Source organism: Salvelinus alpinus, chromosome 26 (genome assembly GCF_045679555.1).
Source record: "Salvelinus alpinus chromosome 26, SLU_Salpinus.1, whole genome shotgun sequence".
NCBI classification, from domain to species: Eukaryota; Metazoa; Chordata; class Actinopteri; order Salmoniformes; family Salmonidae; genus Salvelinus; species Salvelinus alpinus.
The window spans coordinates 20,032,850-20,052,163 of record NC_092111.1 but is presented as its reverse complement, the minus strand read 5'-3'; the positions used below and the strand labels follow the sequence as shown (position 1 = coordinate 20,052,163).

At 46.1% G+C, this 19,314-nt stretch overlaps 1 protein-coding gene across 9 annotated transcripts in view; it reads left to right on the top strand.

Annotated features, from left to right (window-relative positions):
- Nucleotides 1-19,314, top strand: part of LOC139554899 (receptor-type tyrosine-protein phosphatase U-like) — a 297,039-nt gene that overhangs the window by 225,882 nt on the left and 51,843 nt on the right. For all 9 annotated transcript variants that reach the window (XM_071368151.1, XM_071368154.1, XM_071368152.1 and 6 more), the window contains exons 11-13: nucleotides 4,483-4,684; nucleotides 14,439-14,541; nucleotides 15,155-15,449. In XM_071368151.1, coding sequence (XP_071224252.1) covers nucleotides 4,483-4,684; nucleotides 14,439-14,541; nucleotides 15,155-15,449 — 600 coding nt within the window. The remainder of the gene's footprint in view (nucleotides 1-4,482; nucleotides 4,685-14,438; nucleotides 14,542-15,154; nucleotides 15,450-19,314) is intronic.

The window sequence follows — 19,314 nt, the reverse complement described above, 5'->3', positions numbered from 1 at the left end:
AGATTAATTCTCTGATCCTTTGACTGGGTGGAAAACATGTCAGTTCATGCTGCAAGAGCTCTAATAGGTTTGGGGATGTCCTCCAGAAGTTGTCATAATTACTGTGTAAGTCAATGGAAGGGGATGAGAACCAAGAGCCTCATAGGTTTTGTATTGAAGTCAGTGTACCAAGAGGAGGACGGAAGGTAGCTGTCCTCCGGCTACACAATAGTGCTACCCTACAGAGTGCTGTTCAGGCTACTGTAGACATTCATTGCAAAACAGTGTGTTTTAATCAATTATTTGGTGATATGTGATTATATTTACTATAGTATGAAATTCACTGAGGAGGATGGTCATCCCCTTCCTCCTCTGAGGAGCATCCACTGGCTTGTGTCACGATCGTGTGGAAGAGATTCGGACCAAAACGCAGCATGAGGAAAATAAGCCATCTTCTTTTAATAAATGAACGAAGATGAACATGAAACGAAAACACTATACAAACAAACAAAAAACAACAAATGATCGTGAAGCTAAATAACGCAAGTGCACAGACAAGCAACAAACGTTAAACAAGACAACTACCCACAAAAGCCTACTGCCTATGGCTACCTTAAATATGGCTCCCAATCAGAGACAAATGAATGACAGCTGTCTCTGATTGAGACCCAATCTAGGCAGCCATAGACATAACTAGACAACCTCACAATTATCTATCCCATACACAATACAACACCCATGGACTAAACAAAACACACACAACATACAATGCCCACCCCAACTCACGCCCTGACCAACTAAACATAATCAAAATAACATAAAAATAGGTCAGGAACGTGACATAACCCCCCCCCTCAAGGTGCGTACTCCGAACGCACCACCAAAAGTCTAGGGGAGTGTCTGGGTGGGCATCTGTCCACGGTGGTGGCTCCGGCTCTGGACGCTGCCCCCACACCACCATAGTCACTCCCCGCTTCCGTATCCCCCCCCCAATGACCACCCTCCAACTAAACCCACCTAACTGAAGGGGCAGCATCGGGATAAGGGGCAGCATCGGGATAAGGGGCAGCACCGGGATGAGGGACGGCAGCTCCGGGCTGAGGGACGGCAGCTCCGGGCTGAGGGACGGCAGCTCCGGGCTGGCTGGCGGATCCTGGCTGGCTGGCTCTGGCTGGTCATGGCTGGCTGACGGCTCTGGCTGGTCATGGCTGGCTGACGGCTCTGGCTGGTCATGGCTGGCTGACGGCTCTGGCTGGTCATGGCTCGCTGACGGCTCTGGCTGGTCATGGCTCGCTGACGGCTCTGGCTGATCCGGTCTGGCGGAAGGCTCTGGCTGATCCGGTCTGGCGGAAGGCTCTGGCTGATCCGGTCTGGCGGAAGGCTCTGGCTGATCCGGTCTGGCGGAAGGCTCTGGCTGATCCGGTCTGGCGGAAGGCTCTGGCTGATCCGGTCTGGCGGAAGGCTCTGGCTGATCCGGTCTGGCGGAAGGCTCTAGCGGCTCCTGTCTGGCGGACGGCTCTGTAGGCTCATGGCAGACGGGCGGCTTTGCAGGCTCATGGCAGACGGGCGGCTTTGCAGGCTCATGGCAGACGGACAGTTCAGACGGCGTAGGGCAGACGGGCAGTTCAGACGCCGCTGGGCAGACGGGCAGTTCAGGCGCCGCTGGGCAGACGGGCAGTTCAGGCGCCGCTGGGCAGACGGGCAGTTCAGGCGCCGCTGGGCAGACGGCAGACTCTGGCCGGCTGAGACGCACTGTAGGCCTGGTGCGTGGTACCGGAACTGGAGGTACCGGGCTAAGGACACGCACCTTCAGGCTAGTGCGGGGAACAACAACAGGGCACACTGGACTCTCGTGGCGCACTCTAGGCCTGGTGCGTGGTACCGGAACTGGAGGTACCGGGCTGAGGGCACGCACCTCAGGACGAGTGCGGGGAGAAGGAACAGTGCGTACAGGGCTCTGGAGACGCACAGGAGGCTTGGTGCGTGGTGCCGGAACTGGAGGCACTGGGCTGGAGACACGCACCATAGGGAGAGTGCGTGGAGGAGGAACAGGGCTCTGGAGATGCACTGGAAGCCTGGTGCGTGGTGTAGGCACTGGTGGTACTGAGCTGGGGTGGGAAGGTGGCGCCGGATATACCGGACTGTGAAGGAGGACACGTGCTCTTGAGCACCGAGCCTCCCCAACCTTACCAGGTTGAATGGTCCCCGTAGCCCTACCAGTGCGGCGAGGTGGAATAGCCCGCACTGGGCTATGCAGGCGAACCGGGGACACCACCTGTAAGACCGGTGCCATGTACACCGGCCCGAGGAGACGTACTGGAGGCCAGATACGTTGGGCCGGCTTCATGGCATCCGGCTCGATGCCCAACCTAGCCCTCCCAGTGCGGCAAGGTGGAATAGCCCGCACTGGGCTAAGCACGCGTACTGGGGACACCGTGCGCTTTACCGCATAACACGGTGTCTGACCAGTACGACGCCCTCTTACTCCACGGTAAGCCCGGGGAGTTGGCTCAGGTATCCAACCCGGCTTCGCCACACTCCCCTTTAGCCCCCCCCCCCCAAGAAATTTTTGGGTGAGCCTCTCGGGCTTCCAGCCTCTCTTACGTGCTGCCTCCTCATACCAGCGCTCCTGGGCTGTGGCTGCCTTCTTCTCCTCCCGCAAGCGGCGATTCACACCAACCTTAGCCCAGGGTCCTTCTCCATTGAAAATTTGCTCCCAACTCCATTCCTCTTCTCTCCATTGTTTTAGTTCCTTTTCTCCTTCCTCAATCCGCTTGGTCCTGTTGTGGTGGGTAGTTCTGTCACGATCGTGTGGAAGAGATTCGGACCAAAACGCAGCATGAGGAAAATAAGCCATCTTCTTTTAATAAATGAACGAAGATGAACATGAAACGAAAACACTATACAAACAAACAAAAAACAACAAATGATCGTGAAGCTAAATAACGCAAGTGCACAGACAAGCAACAAACGTTAAACAAGACAACTACCCACAAAAGCCTACTGCCTATGGCTACCTTAAATATGGCTCCCAATCAGAGACAAATGAATGACAGCTGTCTCTGATTGAGACCCAATCTAGGCAGCCATAGACATAACTAGACAACCTCACAATTATCTATCCCATACACAATACAACACCCATGGACTAAACAAAACACACACAACATACAATGCCCACCCCAACTCACGCCCTGACCAACTAAACATAATCAAAATAACATAAAAATAGGTCAAGAACGTGACAGCTTGTATATATGTCTCTGATTGCCTGCCACAGACCTCTGTAGCCAACTCTTAGAGCATACAGAGATTTCTGTACATTAAGTGGACAGAAAGACTTTAGCTATTAACACTAATCAAGCCACAGTCATATTTAGCTTTTCTGCCAATATTTAGCTGGAGAAATGTAACTACTCTTCAAAAGCCTAGAATAAGCTATGGATGGATTAGGTCTGCATGGCAGTCTGGCGAGTGTCTGTCGTTTTATCCGGCAGTCAGGCAGGCTGCGGTGACAATGCTGAATGAATGAAAGATGTCCAGACAGAGACAGGTCTGGGCCTGACGAGTCTGCTCTGACAGAAAGAGAGTGTGATGAAAAGGAAGAGACATGTAAATAGTGAGATGGAGAAATCCTGATAGATAGAATGAGGGAAAGGGAAGGAAGAAGCTGTTGGAATAGATATTAAAGGTGAAATGGAAAAGAGACTGAAGATATGGAGAAAGGAAAACTAAAGAAGCTATAGGAGAAGATGAAGAGAAGTGAGAAGATGAATTTAGGCAGAGAGTGAAAGAGGGGCGGTATGGAGGAGTGAGAATAGACGGTTGAATCAGGAGAGAGGAGAATGAGAAACTGGGATGTGTCAAAGCTGCCTGGGGAGAGGATAGAGAAGAGAGAGGGGGAGGAGAGAGAGGGAAAGAATAAAGATAAGAGAGGTGAGAGGAATGTTAGAAGAGGGAGAAGAGAGAGGCACTGCAAACAGGATCTCTGAGAAAGAAAAGGAGAGAGTGAAGCAGAAAATAACAACAGCAGAAATAATTGGGGTGTCTGTTGGTTGTCTGTGTAGTGACAGAGGAGACGTTCTGAGTTCTTCCTTCAGGAGTGACAGAAATTATCTCATTTTGGGCTGCGTGGTGGAGTCACTGTGGGTGGGGGTGCAAGGCAGGCAGGCAGGCAGGCACAGACACAGTCAGAGGCACAGTAACACCTGCTTATTTGTAGATATATCGCTGCTTGACTCCCAACATTGAAACAACCCACAGCAAAACATCTCTCTCATCCAACAACAATAACACTAACAACAACACCTATTGTATGATCTCAGGAAGCAGAATCAAATCTCGCCGTGATTACTTTATGTTCACAGTTTGTAAGCGGGGACTACTCATTGTGATTCTATGGTTTGTGTTTTGTTCCCTGTTCCTAAATCTGTTTACAGCAACAACAGTCTTACCACACCACATTGTGATCATATTTGTCTGTGTTTTGTTCACGGTTTCCAGATCAGTTACCAGGGCATCGAGTCATCCGACCCAGGTATCAACGTACCGGGCCCTCGCCGTACTGTCTCCAAGCTGAGGAACGAGACATACCACATGTTCTCTGGCCTACACCCCGGCACCACCTACCTGGTGTCTGTTAGAGCTCGCACCGCCAAGGGCTTCGGGCAGACCGCCCTCACTGAGATCACCACCAACATCTCCGGTGAGGGTGTGTGGCATGAGCGCTGACCGCCTCTGGGGTTAGGGCTGAGGTTGGGGGCTGACGGCGGAGGCTGGGGGCTGAGGCTGGGGGCTGAGGCTGGGGCTGGGACTGGGGGCTGGGACTGGGGGCTGGGACTGGGGGCTGGGACTGGGGGCTGGGGCTGGGGGCTGGGACTGGGGGCTGGGACTGGGGGCTGGGACTGGGGGCTGGTACTGGGGGTAGACTAGAAGCGTTGCTGTGGGTTTGACTTGATCACTTGTTCCTTGTTCTGGCCTGAGAGATATGACTGACTGGTGCTCAGATTCTGTGGAAGGAAAAATGTGCTAGGTCCACACAAAGATGTTGCATAAAGCTTACTTAATTTGTTGATTATTTTTCATACTTTTTCACTGCATCAGGATAGCATACATGATATGATTCCTGGGTCTTGTTCAAAGAAAATAAGTTCCCTTCTCCCACACACCAAGCTTGCAAAGTATCCCATACTTATTTTTGTGATGTTTTAAATCAAATCAAATCAGTTTTTATTGGTTTCATACTCATATTTAGCAGATGTTATTGCCGGTGTAGCAAAATGAGTTCCTAGCTCTAACTGTGCAGTAGTATCTAACCATTCACAACAATACACACCATCTAAAAGTAAAATAATGGAATTAAGAGATATACAGTGGGGAGAACAAGTATTTGATACACTGCCGATTTTGCAGGTTTTCCTACTTACAAAGCATGTAGAGGTCTGTAATTTGTATCATAGGTACACTTCAACTGTGAGAGACGGAATCTAAAACAAAAATCTAGAAAATCACATTGTATGATTGTTAAGTAATTAATTTGCATTTTATTGCATGACGTAAGTATTTGATACATCAGAAAAGCAGAACTTAATATTTGGTACAGAAACCTTTGTTTGCAATTACAGAGATCATACGTTTCCTGTAGTTCTTGACCAGGTTTGCACACACTGCAGCAGGGATTTTGGCTCACTCCTCCATACAGACCTTCTCCAGATCCTTCAGGTTTCGGGGCTGTCGCTGGGCAATACGGACTTTCAGCTCCCTCCAAAGATTTTCTATTGGGTTCAGGTCTGGAGACTGGCTAGGCCACTCCAGGACCTTGAGATGCTTCTTACGGAGCCACTCCTTAGTTGCCCTGGCTGTGTGTTTCGGGTCGTTGTCATGCTGGAAGACCCAGCCACGACCCATCTTCAATGCTCTTACTGAGGGAAGGAGGTTGTTGGCCAAGATCTTGCGATACATGGCCCTATCCATCCTCCCCTCAATACGGTGCAGTCGTCCTGTCCCCTTTGCAGAAAAGCATCCCCAAAGAATGATGTTTCCACCTCCATGCTTCACGGTTGGGATGGTGTTCTTGGGGTTGTACTCATCCTTCTTCTTCCTCCAAACATGGCGAGTGGAGTTTAGACCAAAAAAGCTATATTTTTGTCTCATCAGACCACATGACCTTCTCCCATTCCTCCTTTGGATCATCCAGATGGTCATTGGCAAACTTCCGATGGGCCTGGACATGCGCTGGCTTGATGAGGGGGACCTTGCGTGCCCTGCAGGATTTTAATCCATGACGGCGTAGTGTGTTACTAATGGTTTTCTTTGAGACTGTGGTCCCGGCTCTCTTCAGGTCATTGACCAGGTCCTGCCGTGTAGTTCTGGGCTGATCCCTCACCTTCCTCATGGTCATTGATGCCCCACGAGGTGAGATCTCGCATGGAGCCCCAGACCGAGGGTGATTGACCGTCATCTTGAACTTCTTCCATTTTCTAATAATTGCACCAACAGTTGTTGCCTTCTCACCAAGCTGCTTGCCTATTGTCCTGTAGTCCATCCCAGCCTTGTGCAGGTCTACAATTTTATCCCTGATATCCTTACACAGCTCTCTGGTCTTGGCCATTGTGGAGAGGTTGGAGTCTGTTTGATTGAGTGTGTGGACAGGTGTCTTTTATACAGGTAACGAGTTCAAACAGGTGCAGTTAACACAGGTAATGAGTGGAGAACAGGAGGGCTTCTTAAAGAAAAACTAACAGGTCTGTGAGAGCCGGAATTCTTACTGTTTGATAGATGATCAAATACTTATGACATGCAATAAAATGCAAATGAATTACTTAAAAATCATACAATGTGATTTTCTGGATTTTTGTTTTAGATTCCGTCTCTCACAGTTGAAGTGTACCTATGTTAAAAATTACAGACCTCTACATGCTTTGTAAGTAGGAAAACCTGCAAAATCGGCAGTGTATCAAATACTTGTTCTCCCCACTGTATACATTTTAGGGTGAGAAATGTTGGAGTGGCATTGAGTGGAATACAGTAGAATACAGTATATACAGATGAAATGAGTAAAACAGTATGTGACCAGTGTTCCATTATTAAAGTGACCAGTGACTCCATGTCTACAGTATGTACATAGGGCCTTAGTACCTATGAGTGACCGGGTGGTAGCCGGCTAGTGACAGTGACCAAGTTCAGGTTATGGTACTGGGTGGGGGCCGGCTACTGATGGCTATTTAAAAGTCTGATGGCTTTGAGATAGAAGCTGTTTTTCAGTCTCTCTGTCCCAGCTTTGATCACCTGTACTTACCTCACCTTCTGGATGATAGCGGGGTGAACAGGTCGTCGCTAGGGTGGTTCATGTCCTTGATGATCTTTCTGGCCTTCCTGTGACATCGGGTGCTGTAGGTGTCCTGCAGGTCAGAAAGTGTGTCCCCGGTGATGTGCTGGGAAGACCGCACCACCACCCTCTGGAGAGCCCTACGATTGCGGGCGGTGCAGTTGCGGTACCAGGCGGTGATACAGCCTGACAGGATGCTCTCAATGGTGCATCTGTAAAAGTTTTTGAGGGTGTTAGGGGCCTCCTGAGGTTGAAGAGTCGCTATTGCACCTTCTTCACCACACCTCTGTGTGGTTGGGCCATTTCAGATTGTCAGTGATGTGTACTTTTCACCTTCTCCACTGCAGTCCCGTCAATGTGGATGGGGGCGTGCTCCCTCTGCTGTCTCCTGAAGTTCACGATCAGCTCCTTTGTTTTGTTGACGTTAAAGGGGAGGTTATTTTCCGAGCACCATTCCACCAGGGCCCTCACCTCCTCCCTGGAGGCTGTTTCATCATTGTTGGTAATCAGCCTATTACTGTTCTGTCATCTGCAAACTTGATGATTGAGTTGGAGGTGTGCGTGACTAAGCAGTCATGAGTGAACAGGGAGCCTGTGAATCTATTGGAGCGGTATTCAAATTGAAGTGGGTCTAGGGTGTCGGGTAAGGTGGAGGTGATACAGTGCATTTGGAAAGTATTCAAACCCCTTAACTTGTTCCAAATTTTGTTACGTTACAGCCTCATTCTAAAATGTATTAAATCTATTTTTTTCCTCATCAATCTACACACAATACCCCATAATGAAAAAGGAAAAACAGGTTTTTAGAAATGTTTGCAAATGTGTAAATAAAAAATACAAAGAATATGACATTTACATACTGTAAGTATTCAGACCATTTACTTTCTTGAAGCTCCTTTGGTCTTGGGTATGACGCTGCAAGCTTGGCACACCTGTATTTGGGGAGTTTCTCTCATTCTTCTCTGCAGATTCTCTCAAGTTCTGTGAGGTTGGATGGGGAGCGTCGCTGCACAGATTTTTTCAGTTCTCTACAGAGATGTGCGGTCGGGTTCAAGTTGGGCAACTTAAGGACATTCAGAGACTCGTCACAAATCCACTCCTGCATTGTCTTGGCTGTGTGCTTAGGGTTGTTGTCCTGTTGGAAGGTGAACCTTCACCCCAGTCTGAGGTTCTGAGTGGTCTGGAGCAGGTTTTCATCAGGAACTCTCTGTACTTTGCTCCGTTTATCTTTCCCTCAACCCTGACTAGTCTCTCAGTCCCTGCCTCTGAAAAACATCCCAACAACATGATGCTGCCACCACCATGCTTCACCGTAGGGAAGGTGCCAGGTTTCCTCCAGACAAGACGCTTGGCATTAGGCCAAAAAGTTCATTCTTGGTTTCATCAGACCAGATAATCTTGTTTCTCATGGTCTGAGTGTCTTTCGGTGCCTTTTGGCAAACTCCAAGCAGGTTGTCATGTGCCTTTTACTGAGGAGTGGCTTCCGTCATGCCACTCTACCATAAAGGCCTGAGTGGTGGAGTGCTGCAGAGACGGTTGTCTTTCTGGAAGGTTCTCCCATCTCCACAGAGGAACTCAGGAGCTCTGTCAGAGTGACCATCGGGTTCTTGGTCCCCTCCCTGAACAAGGCCCTTCTCCACCATGACTCTGGCCGGGTGGCCAGTTCTAGGAAGAGTCTCTGGTTCTAAACTTCTTCCATTTAAGAATGATTGAGGCCACTGTATTCTTGGGGACCTTCAATGCTGCAGAAATGTTTTGGTATCCTTCCCCAGATCTTTGCCTTGACACAATCCTGTCTCGGAGCTCTACAGACAATTCCTTCAACCTCATGGCTTGGTTTTTGCTCTGCCATCCACTGTCAACTGTGGGGCGTTGTATAGACAGGTGTGTGCTTTTCCAAATAATGTCCAATCAATTGAATATACCACAGGTGGACTCCAGGCAAGTTGTAGAAACATCTCAAGGATGATCTATGGAAACAGGATGCACCTGAGCTCGATTCTCATAGCAAGGGTCTGAATAGTTTCAGAATGCACTGTGTGATCCTAATTAGCCTACAGGAACAATTGTGGACATCTTGAAGCAATTGGGGACAGCAGACTGAGATAGGGAGAGATTGAATATGTCCGTAAACACTCCTGCCAGCTGGTCTGCACATTCTCCGAGGACGCGTGTAGTGACGCCGTCTGGGCCGACAGCCTTGGGAGGGTTAACACGCTTAAATGTCTTAATCACGTTGGCCATGGAGAACGGGAGCTCACAGTCCTCAGTGGCTCTGCGCTACCCTCAAAGCTGGCGAAGAAGGTGTTTAACTTGTCTGGGAACAAGACGTTGGTGTCCGTGACGTGGCTGGTTTCCCTTTGTAATTCGTGATTTTCTGGAGTCCCTGCCACATAAGTCTTGTGTTTGAGCCATTGAATTGCGATTCCACTTTGATTCTGTACTGTACTGACGTTTTTCCTGTTTGATTGCCTTACGGAGGGCATAGCTGCACTGTTTGTATGCGACCGTATTCCCAGTCACCTTGCCATGGTTTAATGCGATGTTTCGCGCTTTCAGTTTATGGTTTTTGGTTTGGGTAGGTTTTACTAGTCACAGTGGGAACAACATCACCTATACACTTCCTGATGAACTCAGTCACTGTGTCAGTGTATACGTCAATGTTATTCTCAGAGGCAACTCAGAACATATCCCAGTCCGAGTGATCAAAACAATCTTGAAGCATGGATTCCGATTGGTCAAACCAGAGTTGAATAGACCTTAGCACGGGTGCTTCCTTTTTGAGATTCTATCTATAGAAAGTGAGGATCAGAATGGAGTTGTGATCTGATTTGCCAAAGGGAGGGTGCGGGGGTGCCCTGTAGCCATCCCGGAAGGGAGAGTAACATTTGTAGAGAATTTTTGACATGCGAGTACTACAGGCAATATGTTGATAGAACTTAGCGTTTTCCTCAAATTTGCTTTGTTAAGGTCCCCAGCTACAACAAATGCGGACTAGGATATGCGGTTTCCAGTTTGCACAAAGTCCAGTGTAGCTCCTTGAGGACCGTTGTGGTATCGGCTTGAGGGGTAATATACACGTCTGTGACTATAACCGAAGATAATTATCTTGGGAGGCAATACGGTCAGCATTTGATTGAGAGGTATTCTAGGTCTGGTGAACGAAAGGACTTGAGTTCCTGTACGGTATCACAATCACACCTTTCTTCTTCCCGGAGTGTTTTATTCCTGCGTAATGTACCGAGATCCCAGCTGGCTGTATGGACGGGGACAGTATATCCGGAGAGAACCATGATTCCATGAAACAGAGTATGTCACAGTCCCTGATGTCTCTCTGAAAGGAGTACCTTGCCCTGAGCTTGTCTACTTTATTGTCCAGGGACTGAACACTAGCCAGTTATATATTTGCAAGCGGTGGATGGTGTGCACGATTCCTGAGTCGGACTAGAAGTCCACTCCGAATACCGCGTCTCCGCCAGCGGCGTCTTGGAGCAGCTTCTGGGATAAGTTAAATTGCCTTGTTGTGTACGAACAAAGGATCCAATTCGGGAAAGTCGTATTTCTGGTCGGAATGCAACCTGCGTTGCAACCTCCTTTCACAGCAAGTCCGGAATGATAATTTATGATAATTTCCTAGCAGTGTGGGAGCTTTCTGAAACTGTTACACTTTTCTAAAGCACCTGACAATAACAACCCCTGGGTGTCCGATTGTATTTCAGCTTCGAATCAAGAATAATCTTTTGCACCTTGGACTAATTAATGGCTTTTCCACCCCTTTAAAGGTACCTTCTGCAAAAGTCACTGCTGTTCATTGGCATTTCAATTAATGAAGCATTTGACTGTAAAACAAATTACAGATTGTGGCTTTAAAGTATTAAGTAAATCCCACTGGCTCAGTCTTTCTCCTTAACTTTTGTGTGGTTGTACAGGTCTCCTCTATTGAACCCCAGTCAGTGCTTGACCCTTGACCTGTGAGCTGCAGTGGACAAAGTACTGCAACTGTCTCCTCTGACCTGTCTCATCTCTCTCTCTCTCTCTCTCTCTCTCTCTCTCTCTCTCTCTCTCTCTCTCTCTCTCTCTCTCTCTCTCTCTCTCTCTCTCTCTCTCTCTCTCTCTCTCTCTCTCTCTCTCTCTCTCTCTCTCTCTCTCTCTCTCTCTCTCTTTCACTCTCTTTCACTCTCTTTCACTCTCTTTCACTCTCTCTCTCTCTCTCTCTGTCTCTCTGTCTCTCTCTCTCTCTCAGCCTCGCTCTATCTCCCTCTCTCTCAGCCTCGCTCTCTCTCTCTCTCTCTCTCTCTCTCTCTCTCTCTCTCTCAGCCTCTCTCTCTCTCTCTCTCAGGTGTATATGTTCATGCATGCTCTCGTACGTGTGTGTGTATATGAGTACATTTTATAATGAGGTGTTTATGAGTACATTGATGTTCTCACATAGTTTTCTGACCCAAAATGAAAGACAACACCAGGTAACAATTTCTGCAACAACTAAGATCACTGAAGCGCCTGGCTCAACTTCTCCCCTGTTTTGGTTCCCTGTCTACCATGCTGTAAACAGCGTGAATCGGACCCCTGCACATGCGCAGTGTGACTTTGTGAGAGCCAAGTCTTGTATTTTGCTAATCTCAATATCTGTGGTGCTGCTTGTGGCAATGTCATTACGCTGAGTCTACCTTAATTTCAGAGGCTGTTGGTTTAGCTGATTAATAATCATCTTTCTTTACTATGAAACCTCATGTTTTTTTATTGCCTGGCTGCTCCCTTGCTAATTGTCTTTTAACGGTAAACAGAAATGGGAACACAATTGGGTGTGTGTGTGCGTGTGTATGTTCACTGGCGCTCATCACAGTATTGTTGATCCAGTCTACAGTCTTGTTCATGGGGGTGTGGCTGTGAGATGTGTCCTAATTACAGGGGATTCCTATCGTCCCTGTGAATAACTATGGGAATGTCCTTCTTGCTGTCTATGTGAATAACAGTTTTATCTCACTTCCTGTGCTATACTGTCAGGTCCATAAATATTTGGACATTGACCAAGTTATTATTATTTTAGCTGTATACCACAGCATATTGGAGTTGAAATAAATAATGAATATGAAAACTTTCAGCTTTAATTTGAGGGTATTTACATCCAAATCGGTTGAACGGTGTAGGAATTTCAGCTTTTTTTTATATACGTCCCCCCCTTTTAAGGTACCAAAACTATTTGGACAATTGGCTGCTCAGCTGTTTCATGACCAGGTGTGTGTTATTCCCTCATTAGTTAATTTACAAGTAAGCAGATAAAACGTCTGGAGTTGATTTCAAGTGTGGCATTTGCATTTGGAATCTGTTGCTGTTAACCCTCAATATGAAGTCCAAAGAGCTGTCACTGTGTCACACTCGTCGAAATGAATGGACCAAGGCGCAGCGTGCGTGGAGTTCCACATATTTTAATAAATCGAAACTCACCAAACAAAACAAACAAGCACAAACAAAACGTGACGTTCTGGGCTGCTCACAGGCAGCTACACAAAAACAAGATCCCACAAACTAAAGTTGGGAAAAGGCTGCCTAAGTAAGATCCCCAATCAGAGACAACGATAGACTGCTGCCTCTGATTGGGAACCATACCCGGCCAACAAAGAGGTAGAAAAACTAGAATGCCCACCCTAATCACACCGTGACCTAACCAAATAGAGAAATAAAAAGGCTCTCTAAGGTCAGGGCGTGACACACTGCCAGTGAAGCAAGCCATCATTAGGCTGAGAAATCAAAACAAACCCATCAGAGAGATAGCAAAAACATTAGGTGTGGCCAAATCAACAATGTGGTACATTCTTTTAAAAAAAGAACGCACTGGTGAGCTCAGGAACACCAAAATGCCCAGAAGACCACGGAAAACAACTGTGGTTGATGAAAGAAGTACTCTTTCCCTGGTGAAGAAAAACCCCTTCACAACAGTGGGCCAGATCAAGAACACCCTCCAGGAGGTAGGCATATCTGTGTCAAAGTCAACAATCAAGAGAAGACTTCACCAGAGTAAATACAGATGGTTTACCACAAGATGTAAACCATTGGTAAGCCTCAAAAACAGGGAGACCAGATTAGTTTGCCAAACAACATCTAAAAAAGCCTGTACAGTTCTGGAACAACATCCTATGGACAGATGAGACAAAGATCAACTTGTACCAGAATGATGGGAAGAGAAGAGTATGGAGAAGGGAAGGAACTGCTCATTATCCGAAGCATACCACCTCATCTGTGAATCATGGAGGAGGTAGTGTTATGGCGTGGGCATGTATGGATGCCAATGGAACTGGTTCCCTTGTATTCATGATGTGACTGCTGACAGAAGCAGCAGGATGAATTCTGAAGTGTTCAAAACTATATTATCTGCTCAGATTCAGCCAAATGCTTCAAAACTCATTGGATGGCGCTTCACAGTGCAGATGGACAATGACCCGAAGAATACTGCGAAAGCAACCCAATACAAAGAAGTGGAATGTTCTGCAATGGCCAAGTCAATCAAATGACCTGAATCCAATTGAGCATGCATTTCACTTGCTGAAGGCAAAACGCCCCAAGAACAAGCATGAACTGAAGACAGCTGCAGTAAAGGCCTGGCAGAGCATCACCGGGGAAGAAACCCAGCATCTGGTAATGTCTATTGGTTCCAGACTTCAGGCAGTCATTGACTGCAAAGGATTTGCAACCAAGTATTAAAACTCACAATTTAATTTATGATCATGTTCGTTTGTCCAATTACTTTTGAGCCCCTAAAATTGGGGGTACCACATGTAAAAAGTGCTGTAATTCCTACACCGTTCACCCGATATGGATGTAAATTACCTCCAATTACAGCCGAAAGTCTGCACTTTTAGCTCATCTTGATTGTTTCCTTTCAAATCCATTCTGGTGGCATACAGAGCCAAAATGATAAGAACTTGGTCAATGTCCAAATATTTATCGAATGACTGTATATGATTTTTAATTGTTATTTACTCTCTCATTTTCTTTCTCTTTCTCTGTCTCTTATTCTCTCACACACCCACACTTCCCTGCTCCACCTCTTTCTCTCCCTCTTCTCCCCCTCTCTTCTCAATCTCTACCCCCACCCCAAACCCTCCTCCCTCCCCCTCTCTGCTCCCTCTGTCAGCCCCAGTGTTTGACTATGAGGATGTCCCAGCCCCACTCAGTGAGTCAGAGAGTACCATCACTGTGCTGCTGAGACCTGCGCTGGGCAGAGGAGCACCAGTCAGGTACAGTCACAGTATTAACCACAGTAATAGACCTCACACAACTGTCACTCATGTCTACCATGTTGCTCACTGTAGCACTTATAAAAATAGTGTTATGGATAAACATGTTATTGGAATTATTATTATTATTAGTTATTTCACATTTATTGAATTGTGAAGTGTCTTTGGTAACCTTAAAGGGGCCATCCATAGTTGAAACAACAATAAAGCATTCTCTTCACCACTGTTTCAGTATAAAGCTTAGGGATGGGCCTGGAAAAATTTAAACACTCTCAAATTCATAGAGAGGGCTATGGATGCAATGACTGACCATCCAAGATATCAAAAGTATAGTCTTAACCATGTTTTGAGGTTATACAGTGTTTGTTTACATTTACTTTGTTTACAAACATTGTCGTAAAAAAAGCGTATATTTTGGATTCTGATGAGGTACGACAGTTGAACTAAGCACATGAGGCATTTATAAGTTATATTTTCACGAATCAATGGGTACATATAACACCTTTACAAGTCCAAAAATGGATTTAACAACTGCAGATTGCCACTTTAAGATCGCCAACTGTTTCCAGCGTAGTTATCACCTATCAGTCTGTTGTCATTCCTCTCCCCCCAGTGCATACCAGGTGGTGGTAGTAGAAGAGGACGGTTCTAGGCGGATCAGGAGGAAGAGGAGGAGGAGGGAGCTGGGTAGCGGTTCAGACTGTTTCCCTGTGCCAGCGTCCCAGGTGGAGGCCCAGTCTAAGGGGACGCCTCACTACTACACAGCTGAGCTGCCCCCCTCCAGTCTCCCTGAGGCCACTCCGTTCACCGTAGGGGACAACCACACCTATAACGGCTACTGGAACACTCCCCTGGACCCCTCCAAGAACTACCTAGTCTTCTTCCAGGCTATAAGCAACTTCAGAGGGGTGAGTTTATAGACCTGTCAATAAAGCCAGTCAAGTCTGGAGTCTTTGCCAAACATGCCATAGGAGGAGGCAAGACAGCACAAACAGATCAGGGGACCAGACTAAGCTGCAGTCCCTTTGAACAAATCACGTGTTATTGAATTGAGAAAGTAACACTGTGCATTGCTGGTTGTAGGAGAAAGTAACACTGTGCATGGCTGGTTGTAGGAGAAAGTAACACTGTGCATGGCTGGTTGTAGGAGAAAGTAACACTGTGCATGGCTGGTTGTAGGAGAAAGTAACACTGTGCATGGCTGGTTGTAGGAGAAAGTAACACTGTGCATGGCTGGTTGTAGGAGAAAGTAACACTGTGCATGGCTGGTTGTAGGAGAAAGTAACACTGTGCATGGCTGGTTGTAGGAGAAAGTAACACTGTGCATGGCTGGTTGTAGGAGAAAGTAACACTGTGCATGGCTGGTTGTAGGAGAAAGTAACACTGTGCATGGCTGGTTGTAGGAGAAAGTAACACTGTGCATGGCTGGTTGTAGGAGAAAGTAACACTGTGCATGGCTGGTTGTAGGAGAAAGTAACACTGTGCATGGCTGGTTGTAGGAGAAAGTAACACTGTGCATGGCTGGTTGTAGGAGAAAGGACCTTCAGCTCTGAACCTCAGGCTGTTTTGGCCCAACTCTCTCTCTCTCTGTCTTTCCTTCCCTTCCCTTCTCTCCGCTTGTCCCCTCTCAGAGCATGCTCTCAGAGCCTGCTGACAAAAAGGAAAGTCTGTCGAGAGGAAAGTCTGAAATGAGACTCAAGCATAGATAAAAGGAGGAAAGTAGGGGCCCAGGTGTGACTAAATAAATGCTGTTTAAATCATATGGAGCTAAATGACTACAGTATGATCTGCCTGGCTGCAGAGAGTTGGTTATCACGCCTCATATGTACAGTATATATGACTATATGACTCTGGTAGCTACAGATTTCTAACAAATATTTAATATAAGGTGTGCATCAAGGCAGGTTGGAAACTGTGTCGTCGATTGTTGTACTGCAAACTCCTGGTTCAAAATGCATCAGAGAGAGTCACAGGGCAGAACTGGTAAAACATGTGCTTCCTATGTGGTTGCTAGATGCAGTAGGGGTAAAGCTCTACAGGTTAGAAGGCTGAAGTTAAGGATAATGCTCCATAGGTTGTAAGGCTGGTATGACTAACGTCACTTGGCTAAAGTTAAGGACTTACCCTCAGTGTCTCTGTCCCTCTAAATCACAATCTGATAGTAGTCTCCTGTCTCTCTTAACTATTGGTCATTAAAGCCAATGACTCCTCCCTTAATACTCAATTAAATGTGTTTTAGGTTTGTGTGTGTGTGTGTGTGTGTGTGTGTGTGTGTGTCTGTGTCTGTGTGTGTGTGTGTGTGTGTGTGTGTGTGTGTGTGTGTGTGTGTGTGTGTGTGTGTGTGTGTGTGTGTGTGTGTGTGTGTGCTTGTTCACTGGCTCTGTAAAAATGGGGAAAGCACATGATTTATTTATTTGACAATTATTCAAGATAATTAGCTGTAGGTTTCCAGAACCATGGCTCTGAGAGCTGCTGCTGCCACTGAATGGAACTGTAATTACTTTGACAGATATGTCTTTACTGGAGCTTGAAAGACAGCCAGATTGGTGCAATCAGTTCTTTATAAAACACTGAAGCGCACAGACACACACACACACACACACACACACTCATCGCAATCCAGGCTGACTCGAATATACAGTACCAGTCAAAAGTTTGGACACAATCATCCCAGGGTTTTTTCTTTATTTTTATTATGTTCTACATTGTAGAATAATAGTGAAGACATCAAAACTATGAAATAAGACATATGGAATCATGTAGTTACCAAAAAAGTGTTAAACAAATCAAAATACACTAACGTTCCACAGTTTAGTGTCACTTAGAAATGTCCTTGTTTTTGAAAGAAAAGCACATTTTTGGTCCGTTAAAATAACATCAAATTGATCAGAAATACACTGTAGACATTGTTAATGTTGAAAATGGCTATTGTAGCTGGAAACAGATGATTTTTTTATGAAATATCTACATAGGCTTACAGAGGCCCATTTATCAGCAACCATCACTCCTGTGTCCCAATGGCACGTTGTGTTAGCTAATCAAAGTTTATCATTTTAAAAGGCTAATTGATCATTAGAAAACCCTTTTGCAATTATGTTAGCACAGCTGAAAACTGTTGTTCTGATTAAAGAAGCAATAAAACTGGTCTTTAGACTAGTTGATTATCTGGAGCATCAGCATTTGTGGGTTCGATTACAGGCTCAAAATGGCCAGAAACAAAGAGCTTTCTTCTGAAACTCTATTCTTGTTCTAAGAAATGAAGCTATTCCATGTGTGAAATTGCCAAGAAACTGAAGATCGTGTACAACGCTGTGTACTATTCGCTTCACAGAACAGCACAATCTGGCTCTAACCAGAAGGCCAGCATCCCAGAGGCGCCTCTTCACTGTTGACATTGATACTGGTGTTTTGCGGGTACTATTTAATGAAGCTGCCAGTTGAGCACTTGTGAGGTGTCTGTTTCTCAAACTAGACACTAATGTACTTGTCCTCTTTCTCAGTTTTGCACCAGGACCTCCCACTCCTCTTTCTATTCTGGTTAGAGCCAGTTTGCTTTGTTCTGTGAAGGGAGTAGTACACAGCGTTGTACGAGATCTTCAGTTTCTTGGCAATTTCTCGCATGGAATAGCCTCAAATCAATTGACCCTTTCCCCAATTCTCTGTTGATGCAATATTAATGATAGTGAACAGCATAGTCAGCTTCAGGATCTTGAAATGCTACTCGACACTATTGTGACAGGTGCTACCAGCTACCTGCCACTCAACCTCTGATATCGGCTGAAAATATTGGCATATCATATCTGAGGATCATTCTATAAATAACATCAGAACATATCAGGCAAGGAGGTGTCATCAGCAGTCAGTAGAATGGAATGGCTAAGTCCAAATGACATTTGACCAGGGTCAAAAGTAGTGCACTATATAGGGAATAGGGTGCCATTTTGGATTTATGTTTTTATTCCAAAAATTGCTGAGACTCAGAGTCATGTCAACCTTGACAGAGGTGACACATGACGTCAGCAGGTGGGACTGTAATAATCTGAGAATTGTGGGTAAATGCAACTTCTATCTACATGACTAAGAGTTTGGCGGATACAGACCCACTCGGAAAACAGGTTTTCATTTAGAAAAGGTAAGTTAGTAGGCGCTGAGGTGAAAGGGTTCTGACTCCAATCTCAGAGCCCAGATTAGATTAAATACTTGATTTAGCATGTTCTAATCTTAATTTGATGTGTCTCTGGTATCACTGTGATTGGCTGGGTAGGAGTTGGGGTAGGTGTAATGTGTGTGTGTGTGTGTGTGTCATTATTACTGTGGTGTTATTATAGTTGTGTATTTACCTGAGTTAGAGATGAGTCCTCTCAGAGCACTGTTAGGCGCCACACTATTTCATCCTGACACGGCAGCTCATAACAACATTGGAATATTATAATTCATGTAGATTATTGTTTCTCTGTCTGCCCTGAGCAGTTTATCTCAATCTGTTTATAAAACTTGGCTTTTAAAGTCTGTAAAAAGGGGGAATGCACATTATTTATTTGACAATTATTCAAGATAAATAGCTGTAGGTTTCCAGAACCATGGCTCTGAGAGCTGCTGCTGCCACTGAACTGTAATTGCTTTGACGGATATGTCTTTACTGGAGCTTGAAAGACAGCAAGATTGGTGCAATCAGTTCTTTATAAAACACTGTAGCGCACAGACACATATGCACGTACATGTGTGTGTGTAATGTGTTGGATGGGCCAGGGAACCGGATGTTGTTGATGAGAA